Source organism: Maniola jurtina, chromosome 2, assembly GCF_905333055.1.
Source record: "Maniola jurtina chromosome 2, ilManJurt1.1, whole genome shotgun sequence".
Classification (NCBI taxonomy): Eukaryota; Metazoa; Arthropoda; class Insecta; order Lepidoptera; family Nymphalidae; genus Maniola; species Maniola jurtina.
Window position 1 is genome coordinate 17,106,311 of NC_060030.1, and position 18,623 is coordinate 17,124,933.

General features: G+C 45.2%; 3 protein-coding genes across 4 annotated transcripts; 2 read left to right on the forward strand and 1 right to left on the reverse strand.

Moving 5' to 3' along the window:
• Positions 1–1,260: 1,260 nt before the first annotated feature.
• On the forward strand, positions 1,261–5,087 carry LOC123877812 (integrator complex subunit 9). The gene is made up of 3 exons (XM_045924727.1): positions 1,261–1,510; positions 2,779–2,970; positions 3,343–5,087. The coding sequence occupies exons 1-3, from the start codon at positions 1,502–1,504 to the stop codon at positions 5,020–5,022; spliced, it is 1,881 nt and encodes a 626-aa protein (XP_045780683.1). The 5' UTR covers positions 1,261–1,501; the 3' UTR covers positions 5,023–5,087.
• A 786-nt stretch (positions 5,088–5,873) lies between these two features.
• LOC123877843 (leucine carboxyl methyltransferase 1) lies at positions 5,874–10,623 on the reverse strand. 2 transcript variants are annotated; one of them, XM_045924765.1, is made up of 3 exons: positions 10,096–10,623; positions 8,377–8,575; positions 5,874–6,491 (listed from the first exon to the last, which is right to left on the reverse strand). In XM_045924765.1, the coding sequence occupies exons 1-3, from the start codon at positions 10,312–10,314 to the stop codon at positions 5,944–5,946; spliced, it is 966 nt and encodes a 321-aa protein (XP_045780721.1). In that variant the 5' UTR covers positions 10,315–10,623; the 3' UTR covers positions 5,874–5,943. The 2 variants fall into 2 exon arrangements, with proteins under 2 accessions (XP_045780721.1, XP_045780730.1); XM_045924774.1 differs by having other exon boundaries at positions 8,377–8,560; positions 10,096–10,620.
• A 2,022-nt stretch (positions 10,624–12,645) lies between these two features.
• LOC123877839 (probable malonyl-CoA-acyl carrier protein transacylase, mitochondrial) lies at positions 12,646–18,123 on the forward strand. Its single transcript, XM_045924752.1, has 3 exons — positions 12,646–13,305; positions 16,507–16,933; positions 17,667–18,123. Exons 1-3 carry the CDS (start codon positions 12,983–12,985, stop codon positions 18,060–18,062), a joined length of 1,146 nt encoding a protein of 381 aa, XP_045780708.1. The 5' UTR covers positions 12,646–12,982; the 3' UTR covers positions 18,063–18,123.
• The last annotated feature ends 500 nt before the right edge of the window (positions 18,124–18,623 follow it).

Consider the following 18,623-nt stretch of genomic DNA (forward strand, 5'->3'; position numbering starts at 1 on the left):
CAGTAGTTTTTGCGTGAAGGAGTAACAAACATACACACACACATACACACAAACTTTCACCTTTATAATATTAGTGTGATGTCTGGACTTTGTTTGCAATGATCTGGATTTTAAAAGCCCCATGGGAACTCTAATTTTCGGGATGAGTACCTACCTATAGGATGCAAGCTATCTCTGAATAGTAACAAATTTTGGCGAAGATGAGTCTTGAAAAGAATTTTCGCTAATATTAATATAGATTTTTGTAAATATGTCAAAAATTTCGCGCTCGCTTCGCTCGTGCTTTTATCGTATATTACTTGATACTCGAAACTTCATCCACGTGGATTTAGATTTTCGAAAATCCCTTGGGAACTCTTTGTTTATTCGAGGATAAAAAACAGAAAAGTAGATAAAGGTGCTTTAAAACATAAAATTTTGTTATGGTTAAGCTTGTTTATCTTATGTTTAACTTTTTATTTGTATTAAACAAAAAAAATTGCGCTTGCTGCGCTCGTGGTCCTATTTCTCATTGGAATCCATCTGGCTGTCGAATTGAAAGGTGAAATTCCACAACAATCAGGCATTCGCCCCAGCAAGTCGAGTAAGTTTCCTTACCAACCAATGCCTGGCTACGGCCTTGACCATATGGAAAAAGACTCAAAGGTCTTCTAACAAACAAAAACACTTTCGCGTCCAGATCTTTCCGCATAGGTATGAACGCTCTTAGCTCTTACTAGAAATGTTAGTAAATAACTTGGACCAATTAATCTTCTTGCAACTTGCTTCTTGGAACGCATTTTGATCATAATATGACATAAAATTATCCATCTTACAGCTAGGTACTTTCTTCTTTGTTTCGAAATCCCTGTCCCTCATAAAGACTATAATCCAGAGCCGTAAATTAAGGTAACAAAATGAAAGGATTGTCTCGAAAAATGCTCAAAACGTATTAAAGAGTAAAAAGACGTACTTCTGTAATCCTTGGCCTCGTTGGTTGTTAGTCGGCAGCATCCGTCTCTATTTTGATGTGTTCTACAATGGACTCAAAAAGGCTAGTGCATAGAATCCAGAGCCGTAAAGCCATTTAAAAAAAGTTCTACAATAGTTCTGCTATTCTAGTTATTATAGTCTTTGTTATACTCAGACTTAGGTACCTACTCTTTTCCCAGAGCCGTAAAACCAGCTAATAAAAAAAAAACTACATACTTTTAGGCTCAAAGGACTAGAACCCAGGGCCGTAAAATCAGTTTAAAAAAACATTGGGTTATTGCTTATTACTCTGTGAGTTCTGCGTTTATATGTAGTTTACATGTTATTTATAATTAAAATTATTAAATAATAGTGATTAAAACTAAGATAAAATCGTCGGTGTAAAAAAGTTCAATCTTTCTTTTCACCCACATTCAACAAAGTAATGTATGCCTACAGCGTGCTGAAATATCTCCGTTAAACACAACATAACCAATGAAAAATAACAAGTATTTTTATTGTTAAATAACAACTATTTCCGTTTTCCAATATGAAGCTGGTAAGTCAACAATGCTAAAGTTACAATTATAAGTAATAAAAAAAAATGTAGGTGGTACTTACTAATTACTTAAATCTTGTGTGAAAATTGTGTTAGGATTCTGTGTTCGGGAATCATTCACTCAATTGAGTTAAAACTTTGTATAGATGTTGGCACTTGTATGAAGTTTTCTGGCATAGTACCATCAATATATAGGAAGTATTGTACAACTGCCTACACACCGCTGCAGCCAATGGCAGCCTCCATGCCTCGTGCCAGGTGTACTTTGACCAACCATTGTGCCAGATCTTTTTGTATGCACCTGCAAATAGTGGTGGGACCAACTCCTTTCCCACTGGATTTCAATATAGTTATTGGAGAGGCATACACAGTTGCTTCTCTAGTACTGCCAACATCATGTAGCTTGTTTGCTCACTATTTACTTATAAAAATGTAGCATGCGAGTCCTTTTAAAACAAATTACATAAAAAATCGAAAGAGGCAATATTGCATCACAAAATATTTGTTTCCAAACTTTGTAGCCTAAGGACCAAACTGATTCCTCCACTGATCCACATGGCTAAGTTATACTCATGAAAATTGGTAGTTTTGCTTTTAATTAAATAATTTAAATAATATTCAAGTCAGTGAGCGCTGTTCCTTTCTTTAATTATTTAGTCTGCAGCATTATTGGTTGGAATGAGTAGCAACACTTATGCTGTGTTTGGAACTTCTGCAAGTGGTCCTACTTGAAATAATGAGAATCAAAATGATGAATAAATTGGCTCTAGCTCACTTTTTGTCAGCGTATGCCTAACTAGTTGTGGGCCTCTCCGGGTCCTTTTCCATGGGCATGTGAAACTGCATGCGGTGCGGGCTGCGACCCGCAAGGCGCGCTTGTGAGGGATGAGGTTGAGGAATCATCTCCTGAGGGTTCCTCGGTCTTCATCGCTGATGTGATTCAAGCAGAACTAACAGTGTTCAATGAACCTCCCTCACAGCGAGCCCTGCGCGTTGACGCCGCATCTCGCGGCACGATCGAGGACACCGGAGGAGTCTAGCAAAAAGTGAGTTTGAGCTGGATTATTGAACTGGTTCATTTATTATAATGAACTAGCTGATGCCCGCGACTTCGTTCGCGTGGATGTAGGTTTTTGAATAATCCCGTGGGAACTCTTTGATTTTCACACACACACACACACACACACACACACGCACATACAAACTTTCACCTTTATAATATTAGTGTGATATCAGTGGCGCTAATTGAACGCTCTCGTGGTTGTCAGTACTGCCTCAGCAGCGACGCGTCGAAGCCGTGCTTCGTGCTGTCGTTCAAGGAGCTGCTCATCATGCTGGACTGCGGGCTGTCGGCGCACTCGCTGCTGAGCTTCCTGCCGCTGCCGCCCGTGCCCAGCACGCGCCTGGCGTCGCTGCCCGCCTACACGCCGCCGCACGTCAACGACCCGCTGCTCGAGGGGGTGAGCCAGTCGCCGCTACTTACGGCTAAAAACTTTGCTTTTAAACCTACTTCAAAAACTGCCTAAGATACCTAATAATGATTTCAAAGTGCTCGAGAAGGTAAACCAAAATATCATTTTAGTCTGAATAAAACCATAGTTATTTGTTCAACAAGATAGCAAAGTTCATTTTTGTTACAGTGTCTAGTTTGTAACGGGCGAAGGATTCTATAATAGAATCAAGAGCGTAGCGAGCGATTCTAAGTCAGAACACACTGAGACCGACTAGATTAATCTTTTTGAAAAATATTTTACTTAATTTTTTTAACAACCACACCAAACAGGAGGCAATAGTTCCGTTAACGTAACGCGTAATGTGTGGTGTGGCGGCAGGAGCTGAAGGAGTGCTGCGGGCGCGTGTTCGTGGACAGCGTGCCCGAGTTCTGCCCGCCGCTGGACAAGGTGGTGGACTTCTCGCAGCTGGACGTGATCCTCATCTCCAACTACACGTGCATGCTGGCGCTGCCCTTCGTCACGGAGGAGTCGGGCTTCAAGGGGCAGGTGTACGCCACCGAGCCCACGCTGCAGATCGGCCGCTTCTACCTGGAGGAGCTGGCGGCGTGGCTGGCGGGCGGCGGGCGCGGCGCGCGGCGCTGGAAGGAGCTGCTGCACGTGCTGCCGCCGCCGCTGGCGCACGCGACGCGCCCGCGCGCCTGGCGCCGCCTGTTCTCGCGCGCCGCGCTGGAGCGCGCGCTGGCGCGCGTGCGCGTCGTGGGCTACGACGAGCGCGTGGACGTGTACGGCGCGCTGCAGGCCACGCCCGTGTCCTCCGGCTTCTGCCTGGGCTCCGCCAACTGGGTGCTGCGCTCGGCGCACGAGAAGGTGGCCTACGTGAGCGGCTCCAGCACGCTCACCACGCACCCGCGCCCCATCAACCAGGCGGCGCTGCGCGGCGCCGACCTGCTGCTGCTGGCGGCGCTCACGCAGACGCCGGCGCACAACCCCGACCACATGCTGGGCGACCTGTGCGTGCACGCCGCCGTCACGCTGCGCGCCGGCGGCTGCGTGCTGTGCCCCGTGTACCCCAGCGGCGTGCTGTACGATCTGCTGGAGTGTCTCAGCGCGCACCTGGAGGGCGCGGGGCTGGCGCACGTGCCGCTGCTGGTGCTGTCGCCCGTGGCCGACGCCAGCCTGGCCTACAGCAACATCCTGGCCGAGTGGGTGTCGGCCGGCAAGCAGGCGCGCGTGGCGCTGCCCGAGGAGCCCTTCCCGCACGCGGCGTTGGCGCGCGCCGGCCGTCTGCGCCACGCGCGTGGCCTGGCCGACGACGCTCTGGCTGACTTCCGCGCGCCCGCCGTGGTGTTCGCCGGCCACCCCAGCCTGCGCTGCGGCGCTGCCGTGCACCTGCTGGAGCTGTGGGCGCCGCACCCACAGCACGCCGTCATTTTCACCGAGCCCGACTTCCCCTACGCCGAGGCGCTGGCGCCCTTCCAGCCGCTCGCCATGAAGGCGTTCCACTGCCCCATCGACACGTCGCTTAACTTCTCGCAGGCCGCCAAGCTGGTGCGCGAGCTGCGGCCGCGCGAGCTGGCGCTGCCCGAGCAGTACGCGCCCGCACGTCTCGGCGGCGACGTGCCCACGCTGCTGCTGCGCCGCGGCGCCGCGCGCGCGCCTGCCGTGCGCCGCCGTGTCGCGCGCGCCACGCTGTGCGGCGAGCTGGCGGCGCGCGCGTCGCCGCGCGAGCTGCGCGCCGGGCTGCGCGCCGCGCCGCTGTGCGCCGCGCTGCGCGTGCGCGACGCGCGGCTGGAGCTGGCGGCGCCGGCCGCGTACGCCGCGCCGCCCGCGCTGCACTGGAGCGCGCTGGACGTGGCGGCGCTGCTGGCGGCGCTGGCGCGCGAGGGCGTGGCGGACGCGCGCGTGGAGGCGGGCGCGGACGGCTGCATCGTGCACCTGCCGCGCCACGACACGCTGGTGCACGTGGAGCGCCACGCCACGCACGTGTTCTGCGAGGGCCGCGCCGACGTGCGCCAGGCGCTGCGCCGCGCGCTGCAGGCCTGTCTGCCGCACATCTAGCCGCCACTCGGCGAGAACTATCCAAAATAACAGACACCTAAATTTAAATAAAATTTTCATTTTGATTTCAGAAATCTCATATGTTACTTCCCTTTCTCATGAATAACTAAAATGATATCCATCCTAAACGAGTGAGCAAAAACGTTTTCATCATACCAATTCGAAAACCGAACATTGGCAAAGCGGGCTCACTCACGAGAGTAAAATTGTATTTTGCTTTCGAGGGAGTTTAACTGTCTTCCGATTGATCCGCGTTCAACTGTTTGCCAATCCAGAATGTACTAAATTCAAAACACTTTTTCTCACTGGATGAGCAAAAACGACTTTTGTTCACTGATTTTAGGCAGCAAAGGCAGTTTCCTTTGGTTTATAAGATGCATACTTACACCAGTAGGTCTCTACCGATAACGATTATATTTATTATAATGATATTAACGATTTTTTGGTTTAAAATAATGTACGTGCATTGAACTGAGTAGGTACTATAGACGTAAAATTCAATGCTTATAAAAATCAGATCCTATGAAGTTGTTAAATGATTAATGATTTTAGCAACAAGTCATCCCGTAGAGGCGATACAAACGATGCAAGTGATAGAAACAGGGCTTTGCTTAGCGGAGTTGTACTGCAACCAAGGAACTGTAAGCTTCATTTGCCGTCAAGACAGACAAATCTGGTCGTCCTCCTATCGTTACTTCTGTAACGATAGGAGGACGTATTGTTACTTCTGTCGTCAGTCTCCACTGATGCCTGACTGCCGATTGTGTATCACGCTGCGATGTCAGATTGTTTCGAAGGCATTAGGAGGAAAGGAATCTGATAGAGCCTGGGGCATTGTAACCAAACTACAGTTTTCAATACAGCATTTTATATATCATAAATAAATATTTAACACTTAGTAGTAGTCTGCGTTGCGGAGGCTCAGGCGTTGAGGTCGAGGTCGGCGAACAGCGCGCCGCGCGTGGCCACGCTGAGCGCGTAGTGCTGGTTGAGCTGCAGCAACAGCTCGCGCTCGTCCAGCATCTCCAGGCGCTCCACGCGCGCGCGGTCCTCCTCGGGCAGCGCGCGCCACACGGCGTCCATGTCCCAGGCGCGCGCCGCGTCGAAGCCCAGCGCGCGCAGGCGCGCCGCCTGCTCGGCCGGCGAGTGCGCGGCCACGGGCGCGGGCACGCCGCGCGCGCCCAGCGCGCTGCGCATCACGGCGCCGAAGCGGTCGGCCAGGTTGCACTGCTCGTACACCAGCAGCACGCAGCGCGCGAAGCTGCCGGCCAGCGCGGCCAGCAGCGCGTCGGCGGCGGCGGGCCGCAGGTACACCAGCACGCACTCGGCCAGCAGCAGCGTGGGCAGCTCGTCCGCCGCGCCCGCCGCCGCCAGCGCGCGCCGCACGGCGCCCGCGCAGCGCAGGTCCACGCCCAGCAGGTGGTAGCCGTCCGCGTGCAGCTCGCCCGCGCGCGTCATCACCTCGCCGTCTGCCGACAACACATCCTTCATAGTGACTTCCACCTCATAAAACTGCGACAATCATTTTTGTACCAAGTTAATATACTTAATGTTTTTCACCTCACTAGCTGAAAAAGAGCGTCTTTGCTGCCTTAACTCAGTGAGCAAAAGTGGTTTTTGCTCACCCTGTGAGAAAAAGTTCTTTGAATTTAGAACTGCCAGTGTTCTAAATTCAAAGAACTTTTTCTTCAAATTTAAACTATTGACTTTTATTTAAAACTAGCTGATGCCCACGACTTCGTCCGCGTAATTTTTCGAAATCCCGTGGGAACACTGATTTTCCAGGATCAAAAGTAGCCTATTTGCTAATCCAAGATATTATCTATCTCCATTCCTTTCACCCAAATCTGTCCAGTAGTGTTTGCGAGAAAGAGTAACAGACATACCCGCAACCTTTCGCCTTTACGTATATAGTATTAGTGTGATATCCACCTGGGTGTTTTATAAAACAAAGTAAAAAAAAAAGAAAAGAAAATTAAAATGAATTATGTACATATATAAATATATTATTATTTGTTTTGTGAAGCATGTAATTCCAAACGCAGACAAAAACCGGTTAAGTAGAGCTGAATTGAAACACCCAAGAGTTCTACAGAACTTTGAAATTTAAAAAAGTGTCATTTCTCCACCCATCAGGGATCAGGGATGGTGCACCCACTACAAGATATGACACTTTAAATCATGGCGATCGTTATGAAATTTTATCATTTGGACCCTTTTACCTTTTACCTTATTACTAAAAAGCTGCATCTCATTAATGGTAATAAGTAGGATGTTGAAATTTTCATAGAGTGCATATTTCTATTGCCATTTTAACAGTAAATAATAAAATTTCAAAATTGACACCATGCAAATTAATAAAAATGACAGGCCAAGTGCGAGTCAGACTCGCACCGAGGGTTCCGTACTTGGTTATTTTTTTAACCCCCGACTCAAAAAGAGGGGTGTTACAAGTTTGACGTGTGTATCTGTGTATCTGTCTGTGGCATCGTAGCGCCTAAACGAATGAACCGATTTTGATTTAGTTTTTTTTGTTTGAAAGGTGGCTTGATCGAGAGTGTTCTTAGCTATAATCCAAAAAAATTGGTGCAGCTGTTTAAGAGTTATCAGCTCTTTTCTAGTTTTCTTGTAGAAAAGAAGGTTACATAACCGTTAGGTTCTTAATATTATGTCAATAGACAAATGTCAAGCTGTCAAGATGGACGTTGCCTTGATACATAATTATTTATTTGAAAATGATGTTTTGGAAAACTCTGATACTTTGGATCGTAGGCGCGGAATAGTCCAAGAAAATCAGTTTAGCCGTTTGAAAGTTATCAGGTCTTTTCGGTCTTTTCTAGTTACTGTAACTTCACTTGTCGGGGGTGTTATAAATTTTTAATTTACACTTGTTGCACAACAAATCAAAAACTATGCATAAAAATAAATAAAAATCTGTTTTAGAATGTGCAAGTAAAGGCCTCTCATATGATACCCCGCTTGGTATAGTTTTCTTACTTTGAAAATTGAAACACTATAATTTTTTTTTGTGATGTAACCACAAATTCAAGGTTTTCGGATTTTTTCCTTTACTTGTGCTGTAAGACCTACCTACCTATAGGTTTTCTTGACAGACACGACAGATAGACAGACAGATGGACAATAAAGTGATCCCATAAGGATTCCTTTTGAGGTATAGAACCCTGAAAATAAGCAGAAAAGGCACATGTTTCAACCTCGTGACTAGTGAGCTAACAAACAGTTTCATGTCAATTACTAGGTGATACATGCAACTTTGTTCAAGTGGATTTGGGTTTGTGATACAATCTCTGGGCACACGCTGGTGTTTATGCTATCAAGCAGTGAGCAGCTCACCCTCCTTGCATATCTTCTGCAGCAGCTGCTTGTTGCGCTTGATGATGTGGCACTTCCTGCTGGTGACGGCGGGCAAGTCCAGCTCGATGAAGTTGCTGATGGCCTGCGTGCTGTCCTTGAGGCGCCAGTACAGCGTGTCGAACCCGCAGCCCAGGTTGATGATCTGGCACTTGGTGCCGCAGCGCTGCAACACAACACCCTGTAGTGTGTGCTTACACATTCAAACTTGTTATTGAACAGAGCAACTGGACACTTGTTCCCACTGAGAGCTGTATTCTGAACCAGTGGTGAGTCACACATCTAGTGTATGAGCTACATAGTGCTATGTACTTGCCCTACATCAAATAAATCAATGTCAATTTAGAAATAATATGCTTTGTACATGGTACCTATGTCAGTAATACATTTTCCAAAAAATAAATCATCTACACTACTACAGAGTGAACATTTGATCAATGAAGTCACTTAGTGCAATGCAAGTTCAGTTGCTGAACACATTACACTGCTAATATGAATCTGCCTCAACACTGCCAATACTGCAGATTGAGGCAAGTGTGCAAGTAGTGATAGTAATTGGTAATAGGGATCATCAGATCATGCTTAGGTCAAAAATAAATTATTTCTTGGTAATTATTAAATCTTCCAAAATTCCTAAAATCCACATTCACTGCTAGTTTTAAGTTTGCTTACCATTTTTAATTATATCGATTTAACTAAAAAAGTACATGAAATTTGTATGATCACATCTGTGTATTTCATACAAATTCTTATACTAAGCAAGTGTTTTGATGTTTGATAAATAATCGCTGATTTTACTAGTAGTCATCATCCCTATTGTATCATGTCATAATAAGCTTCTAGAAGACACATTGGAGATGTCTCTTAACAAGTTCAAGCTTTTCATAAAACATTGAAAAAATCTATTACAATGTAAGCCCTAATTCGCAAGAGCGTTAAAAAAGTGTTGACATTTTGTTTTATTTGAACACTTTTGTAACTGACGTTATAAAAGCTCTCTGAATGAGGTCTAAAAGATTATTTAAATGATAAGAAAGCTAGGGAATGAGTTGCTTAACAGCTTTGAATAAGAACACCTGGCTGATGTTGTGGGCTCTTCTCAGAGCTGGGCGTGTTTGGAACCCTTGCAGCTTTAGTTTTAAGTGTAGGTGATCAATTTTATCACCATCCTTCAAATCTCTAAATTCTGACCATCAAAAAGAGTAAATTGTTACCTTGTTAAATAAGATTTAATGATGTAACCACAAATTCATGGATTTTGGATTTATTCCTTTACTTGTGCTATAAGACCTACTTCCCTGCCTTTCGTGACTCTAGGTCAACAAAAAGGACCCTATGGGTTTTCTTGACGGATGGACAGACAGACAACAAAAGGTTCAGTTTTTCCTCTTGAGGTACAGTACCATAAATAACAGTGTCTACATGTCATGTTATCCTACAACAATGTACAAGTCATCAACAATACTGCACAATTTGTTATTCTAATCTATTCTTTCTTCATCTAGAAACTGCCAAATTGAAAGTTTTCCAAAATAAAAAACAGATGAGAACCAGTTTTGTATTTTTACTCTCATAAAAAGCTTAGTGTAAAATATGCTGTGTTCTAGTATGTCAGGGTACCAATCTATTACCAGACCAATGGACTGCTAATACTCGTTCAGCAGCAGCATAGCTAGGCTTCGCAAGAGCTCGTGCTCGTACCTCTAGAAACTGATGGATGAACATCTCCATGGCGCGCACCCTGGCGTAGTAGCCGCGGTTGATCTCGGGCGCCTTGCGGTCCACGCGCTTGGCGAAGTAGCCGATGTAGTCGTCCTTCCAGTAGCCCAGCTCCACGGCGCAGCGCTTGCACTCCGTGGCCTCCGTGTTGGTGGCGATGATGGCCTCGTCCTCCGCGCCCCACGCCGACGACCCGTCCATGGCGCTCACTGCCGCACCATGCTCTTACTACCGACCGACCTTTCTTATAAAACACGATTCAATCCGAACACACTGCTTTTGTAACAATCAAATTACTTTATGTATTGTGAAACAAAAACAATTTCAACGAGTTTTATCCATTTAAGTACGCAAAAATAACATTCGATTCACAAATCACAATATTCAATCAAATCAGTGTTTTCACTCACGATTTTTGTTATGCCCTAGTTTTTATAGGAAATGGGAATTCGCCCTAAATCACCCGGTCAAGTGGAGTGAGTGGAGTCGGCACACAAACTCGAACGGATCTGTGCCACAGAGTACATTGAATATACGGGTATGATCTATGCCATCGGACAAGAATCTCGAACCAGTCAGTAGGTAGGTACGATAAAAAGCAAGTACCTACCTAATTAATGACGGACAGCGCCATCTCGGTGTTTTAGTGAACTAATTTATGCTCGGGAACACAAATGTTTAATTTTTTTGTGATGTAAAAAGTGTACCTAACAACAAATTCAAGGTTCACGAATTTATGGTTCCTTTATGCTACGAAATTGCTCTCTGCCAAAAATGATTTTAAATCAACGGGAAGTGCCCTGTAGGTTTTAATTCCACGAATTGACAGACACGGCCGACAGACAGACAATGAAGTGATCCTGGTGGTGGTGATTGAGGTACGGAACTCTAAAAAAATACAAAATATACATGAGTGAATTTAAAAAATAAGATTACCACCTGAAGTTCGATTTAGAGTAAAGTCCCTGACAACTAAAAAAGCCTTAAGTCGTACTTAATAAGGTTCGCCCTAAAATAGGGTAAAATCCCTTGCAGTGAAAACACATAATTGACCATCGACTCAACGACAGTCAACCTGCAGTGATCGTAACTCACTCATAAGCACCATACATGCACCATAAGTGTCACATTTCTAGTTTTTCTTCTTTTTTTTTTCTCTCGTCTGGCTTTACAAAGATTAGCCAATGTCAAGTTTGTAGTTATTTGTAACAAGTTAGTTAAACTATACAAGTATGGACCCCGTCTGTGCCGGCGCTCGCCGACACACGCACGGCACCCCCTTATAGCCTTAGAGCGCTTTCCAGTCAGTTTTAACAAAAATAAAAAACCGGCCAAGTGCGAGTCAGACTCGCGCACCGAGGGTTCCATACTCGGTTATTTTTCCGACATTTTGCACGATAAATCAAAAACTATCATGCTTAGAAATTAATAAAAGTCTGTTTTAGAATATAAAGCCCTTTCATATGATACCCCTTATCGCTATTTTAGTGATAAGGCCGCCTCTTGTACATAAATCTTTATTGTTATTTATATATTACTGTCTTGTTGGTGTACAATAAAGAATATTTTACTTTTTACTTTTACTTTACCCCACTTGGTATAGCTGTTATCTTATTTTGAAAATTTTAACACATTTTAATTTCTGATGACGTATTAAAAAAGAACTAAGAAGAGTTTGCATGGTTATGTACATCATATATTTTTTTTAGTTTTATCATTCTCTTATTTTAGAAGTTACGGGGGGGGGGGGGGCACATTTTACAACTTTGGAAATGTCTCTCGCGCAAACTATTCAGTTTAGAAAATAATGATGTTAGAATCCTCAGTATCATTTTTGAAGACCTACCCATAGATACCCCACGCGTATGGGTTTGATGAAAAAAAATATTTTGAGTTTCAGTTCTGAGTATGGGGACCCCCAAAATTTATTGTTTTTTTTTTCTATTTTTGTGTGAGAATCTTAATGCGGTTCAATGAATACATCTACTTGCCAAGTTTCAACAGTATAGTTCTTATAGTTTCGGAGAAAAGTGGCTGTGACATACGGATGGACAGACAGGCAGACAGACTTGACGAATCTATAAGGGTTCCGTTTTTTGCCATTCGGCTACGGAACCCTAAAAAACACTCCAAAAAGGCAAAACACGCTCGCCAGCTAACACCAACACAGACGAAGTCCACATTTCTAGTTGTCTAATGGTCATTTGGTCTCTGGCACAGCATCTGTGGCTGTGGTGTCTGGGACTAAAAAAGAAAACACAGACAAAGACAGGTCTTTGAGGACTTCGTCTGCGATGGCGTTTGCTGGCATAGAGTAGGATGTATTTTGCTGGCGCGCGTGCTGTGCTTGTTTGGAGTGTTTTTTTTGGTTAAGAGTGGCTGGTATTTGTGTTAGTTGGTATTTTTTGGTGGTGGAACTGACTGGGAAGCGCTCTAAAGGGGCGCCGCGCGTATGTCGGCGGGCGCCGGCGCCGACGGAGTCCATACTTGTATAAATTCGATAACTTGAATATATCACAAACTTGACATTGGCTAATCAGAGTAAAGCCAGATTTAAAGAGAAAAAAAAGAAGAAAAAGTTCAATTTCAGCGTGTTTTGAGTTTTCAGCTGTGGTTTTCAGCGCAGTACCTACCAATTTACGAATTTTCACACATTTTCCCCCTTTTTTTGTCGATTTTGAAAATTGTGGTGAATCTTGTTTTAACTTTTGTTTACTTACTATAAAATTGAGAATAAGCTCATGCCGATAAAGACTACAGAATCAAGAGTAAACAAAAATAAAGTCGGTATCATGTAGTAAAGTGAATTGAGTTACGAAAAATTCAGTATATATTGCATAGCATACGGAAATTCGGGCAAGAAAGCAGCATGCAGTCGCTGGGGTGTCGGGCCTGCGTGCGCGGACGCGCGGCGGCGCGGCGCGCGCTCAGCTCGGAAAGCCCGCTGCGGCGCCTGCTGCGCGACGCGGGCGCGCGCGGCGAGGCGGCGGGCGCGGGCGAGCTGCGCTGGGCCACGACGCCGTACGCCGACCGCGCCGCGCCGCTCGACGCCGCGCCGCCCGCCGCCGCGCCGCAGGACGCTGCCGTGCTGCTGTTCCCGGGCCAGGGCGCGCAGTTCGTGGGCATGGGCCGCCGCCTGGAGCACACGCCCAAGGCGCGCGACCTCTACGACCTCGCCTCCAGCATCGTCGGGTATGTTAGGCTGTCTGACCATGGTATATCGGCCACTAGTCAGTTTCTCCTGATATTGATATATGTGTGAATGATGTGAAGTCATCCGGATCAGCCACACTAATGGTTGTTCCTCAAGGCAAACTAAGCTCTGCTGCTTACGCAGTTAGAAAGATTTGACAATTAACTGACGTGGAGACCGCAAAGATAGTATATTTTGCTTATTTTCATAGTATTATTATTATTATGTCTTATGGAATCTTAATATGGGGTAGAGCAGCAGATATTGGGAGAATTTTTGTATTACAAAAAAGGGCAATACGCGCAATTTATAACTTAAAACCACGCGATTCACTTCGAGAAAAATTTAAGGAAATAGGTATCCTTACCATAGCCTCTCAATATATTTACAACAACATAATTTTTGTAAGACAAAATATTCTTAGTTACAAGAGAGTTGGCGATCTACACAACAGGCTGACTAGACACCGTAACAAGCTTGCGACTCCTACGCTCCGCCTCAGGAAGGTCCAAAAGTCATTTGTGGGAATGGGTATTATCTTTTATAACAAAATTCCTCAGCCAATTTTGGACTTGCCTTTAAACAGGTTCAAAAAATCTATTGAAAATATGCTCCTGAGAAAAGCATATTATACTATCGAAGATTATGTAAATAATAAAAAAGCGTGGATCTGACCTGCAATTCGCTCCAGCAATGCGCAGGACTTCAATTGCTTTTATACATGGCATAATATTGTAAATCAAATCTTTGAAAAGAGCAACCGCCGAGTTTCTTGCTGGTTCTTCTCCGTAGGAAAGACGAATTCAAAAGAACTTGTAAAAGTCTAATTGAATAAAAATATTTTGAATTTGAAGCCAAGCCGTACTTTTTTAACCAAGATGTAGAATTTGTAGAGTCGGAGCTTGTAAGTAGAGTTATTTGTTATTTATTGTTATAAATGTGATATACTCAAGAGCACTTAAGAGCTATATATACTTTGGACTTGGGATAGGTCCCATGGGCAGCGCAAATCTAGGCTCAGCTAGGGGCTTGGCCCTACTAGAGATCTCATAACTTTTTAACAGTGAAAGCATTATGAACTTGTGAGTCTTGGCAACATTTTACATGAAATGTTTTTGGTGGGATTTCATTTCTTTTTGACAGGTGCCTTAGATTTTTTTTTGTAGGTTCATCATTTTCATGGTCCACTCTTTATCGTTACCTCTTTTTTTTAAAGCTTTTATTCAACTTGCAATGTACTCGTATGTAAGTATGTTTGTTCGGGTGGAATCTTGCAACTCAATTTTGAAGCAGATATACCAAATGTCAGTCTTTTAGGACTTCAGGAAACACAGATACTTGGTACGTTTGATAAATCTGCCACGGACATCTTATCCTGAAAACTTTAGTATTCGAGCAACAGATTTTACAGATATGCATCTCATATACGAGGGGATGAAGGGGGACCCGATTTTTTAATTTATCTGTTGTTCATAATTCTTGAAATTCCTACTTAATGCCAAATTTGAGTCTTCTAGGACTTCGGGAAGTACCCTAGAATTACAGACTAGAAGTTTTGACTGTCAATAAATCGGAAACTATATAAGCTAGATAATTGATACTCAATGCGTTTAATAAATCTGCCAAGGACATCTTATCCTGAAAATATCAGCATTCTAGCAACAGAATTTACAGATTTGCTTTTCTCATAAGAGGCGTAGAGGGAGGGAAATTCCAATTTCTTAATTTTCCTGTTGTTTGTATGCAATTTCTAGTCTACATACCAAGTTTCAGTCTTCTTCTAGGACTTCGGGAAGTACCCTAGAATTACAGACTAGAAGTTTTAACTGTTAATAAATCTGAAACTATAAAAGCTAGACAATTGATACTCAATGCGTTTAATAAATCTGCCAACGACATCTTATCCTGAAAATGACGATGACGATGACCTGACGATACAAAGCGGCTGGCGGGAAGTGGCTGGATGAGGAAGGCTGAGGACCGGGTGTGGTGGCGCTCTTTAGGGAAGACCTATGTCCAACAGTGGACATCCAGAGGCTGATGATGATGATGATGATGATGAATTATTATGACCCCTACTTGTAAAGGTTTCATTTGAAATAATATTTTAAAGAAAACATCAAAAGCAGAGCTGTTCTTGAGGACTTGGGAAGATTGTCTGTTTTGCCTATTCATAACATTGATGTGACTGTAATTGCATCCAACATATTATGGCATGTGAAACCAGCTATGCAGTGCGAGCGTGGACGTGTGCGTGATAACACAAGTGAAACAAGTTTAAAAGTTTTTCTTTAATTTAACATATCAAAAAGTGCAGGAAAAAGGCAAATTAAAATTTTTCTTTCTTAATTTTTTTAGCATGTATGCAATCTTGACATTATCAAAAAAACCTAGAATTGCCATTTCATGAAGCCTGTGGACAGGTCGAGCCCTGATTCTGGGTTTTAGGGTTCCGTGCCTCAACAGGAAAAATGGAACCCTTATAGGATCAGCTAGTTGTTTGTTTGTCTGTCTGTCCATCCGTCCGTCCGTCCGTCCGTTTCTCCCTCCATCTGTCCATCTGTCCGTCGTGTCTGTCAAGAAAACCTATAGGGTACTTCCTGTTGACCTAGAATTATGAAATTCGGCAGGTATGTAGGTCTTATAGCACAAGTAAAGGAATAAATCCGAAAACCATGAATTTATGGTTATGTCATTAAAAATAATTAAAATGTGTTTCAATTTTCAAAATAAATTAACTATACCATGTGGGGTACTATATGAAATCATGGTTTTACCTGCATATTCTAAAACAGATTTTTATTTATTTTTATACATAAATTTTAGATTTATTGTGCAAAATGTCAAAAAAAATTACTCGAGTACGGAACCCTCGCTGCGCGAGTCTTACTCGCACTTGGCCGGTTGTTTTTTTGGAAAAAAAAACCAAGACGAAGACTTGCAAAGAGCCAAAATTGAACTTTGATTAGCTCAAAATTGAGCTCATCAAAGTTCAATTTTGACAAACGCAATTTTAAAATAAAATAGATAAAAACCGGCAATCCTCCAAAAAATATTTATTATAATATAAAATATTTAATGTAAATAAAGATATTTTTCATTTTTCAATATAATTGATATTCTTAAAAGAAAAACATTACCCTCCTGGTGCAGTCAGGTAAAAAGAAACAGTGACACAGTGTGTGTGCGTGTGTGCGCAGGTGGGACGTGTGGCGCGTGTGCACGGCGGGCCCGGCGGCGGAGCTGGAGCGGCGCGTGCAGGTGTGCGTGCTGAGCACGTCGCTGGCGGCGCTGGAGCGCGCGCGCGAGGAGCGGCCGGGCGCCGTGGAGCGCGTGCGCGCGGCGGCCGGCTTCTCGCTGGGCGAGCTGGGCGCGCTGGTGTTCGCGGGCGCGCTGTCGCTGGACGCGGCGCTGCGCCTGGCGCAGCTGCGCGAGGCGGCCATGCGCGCGGCGGCGGCGGAGCGCGCGGGCGGCATGCTGACGGTGTGGCTGGCGCCCGACGCGCGCCTGGGCGCGCTGCTGGCGGCGGCGCGGGAGCGCGCGCGCGCGCCCGACCTGCCCGAGCCCGTGTGCGAGGTGGCCAACTACCTGTTCCCCGGCTGCAAGGTGCTGGCGGGCGACGAGCGCGTGAGTAGCCTCTACAGAAACTAAGTTTTGCTGTTACCCGTTGAGGAGTTCCATCCTCTATTTCCGGAACTGTTCCTCAGATCTTCGTCAAACTTACATAGTACCATCCTAACAGTACAACCTTTGTAAAGAAAAAAAAATGTGAAAATTGGTTCAAAGATAGAGTTTTGGACTAAAATCGATAAAAAATTAGATCCCATATCCTAAAGAATCCCTAATTGTTTTCAGGACAAAACTACCCTATTTATAATATATTTACCCGGAGTATCAGCTGGTTAAATTTGTTGGAAAATTTGTTCAAACACTCACTGTTTCTTACTGATTTTCTTGATTTTTGGAATTGATTTATCGTAGATTTAGAAGAGATGCGCATTTTTTGAAGGTTCCGAAGGAATTTTGTTCTTGGCCAAAAGGTGAGGATTTCAATTCTGTTCAAGTTCTGTTCTTGATGGATTTTGACAATTGATTGTTAGGTTTGACTATTGTGACATATTGTCATGTGTCACAATTGACCCTTGTGTTTCGTCTAGTAATTTAATAATTTTCAGCATCAGCTACCACTGTACCAAATTCCTTTTAAATCCGTTCAGTAGCTTTCTTGTGATGCACATACAGACAGACAGACAAAAATTCCAAAAAATAATTGTATGGGGTCTTTATCGATAATTATAGATTTTTACAAGCGGTAGGGTCGGAGGCGGCATTTCTTGTGACGCTTCGGTGTCTGCGGCAGGCGCTGCGCGCGGTGGAGACGGAGGGGCGCGCGTGGGGCGTGCGGCGCAGCGCGCGCGTGCGCGTGGCGGGCGCGTTCCACTGCGCGCTGATGGCGCGCGCGGAGGCGGCGGTGCGCGAGGCGCTGCGCGCGCTGCCCGTGGCCGCGCCGCGCGTGCCCGTTGTGTCGTGCGTGGACGCGCGCGCCGTGCGCGGCGCGGAGGGCGCGCGGCGGCGGCTGGCGCGGCTCACGGCGGCGCCGGTGCGCTGGGAGCAGACGCTGCACGCGCTGTACGCGCGGCCGCGCGGCACGCCGCAGCCGCTGACGCTGGCGCTGGGCCCGGGCGGCGCGCTGCGCGCCACGCTCAAGCTGGTCAACGCGCCCGCCTGGGACGCCTCGCTGCAGATCGACGTGTGACGTGTTGCCGACGTACCTACTTAGTGATTATTATCTTGTTCAATAAAAATGTTTGATACTGGAATGTGTTTTATTTCCGTATTCGTTTAAGCTGGTAGTAGGTATGATTCGCACGATAGGCCTGATTCCGATTTAGATTCCTGAATCTCTGCAACAGGCGGCAGTAACACTGCAGCACAGCGATGGACCACGAGTGCTCCTAACTAATTATCATAAGAACACAGACAGCATTTCGTCGAGCTTCAACTACAAATAGCGCTTAAATCTGAGGAAGACATTGACAGTGCTACTGTACTACCTACAGTCGGCTTGTTATCGTTTTCAATTTTGTTGTTTAAATACAGTATAGTACATAATATACCGCATATTCCTAACGCGTTAGAGACCTGTCACACGCGAACAGACGGACAGACAGACGGACAGTAGAGTGACATTCATTTAATTACAGACTAAATGAAAAGTGAACATTTTACACCAAACTTTGTAGACCTAAGGACTAGACAAAAACTGAGACTGGTGTTAGTAATTTGCAGCCCAAATAGACTAAGCTGTGCTAGGGCT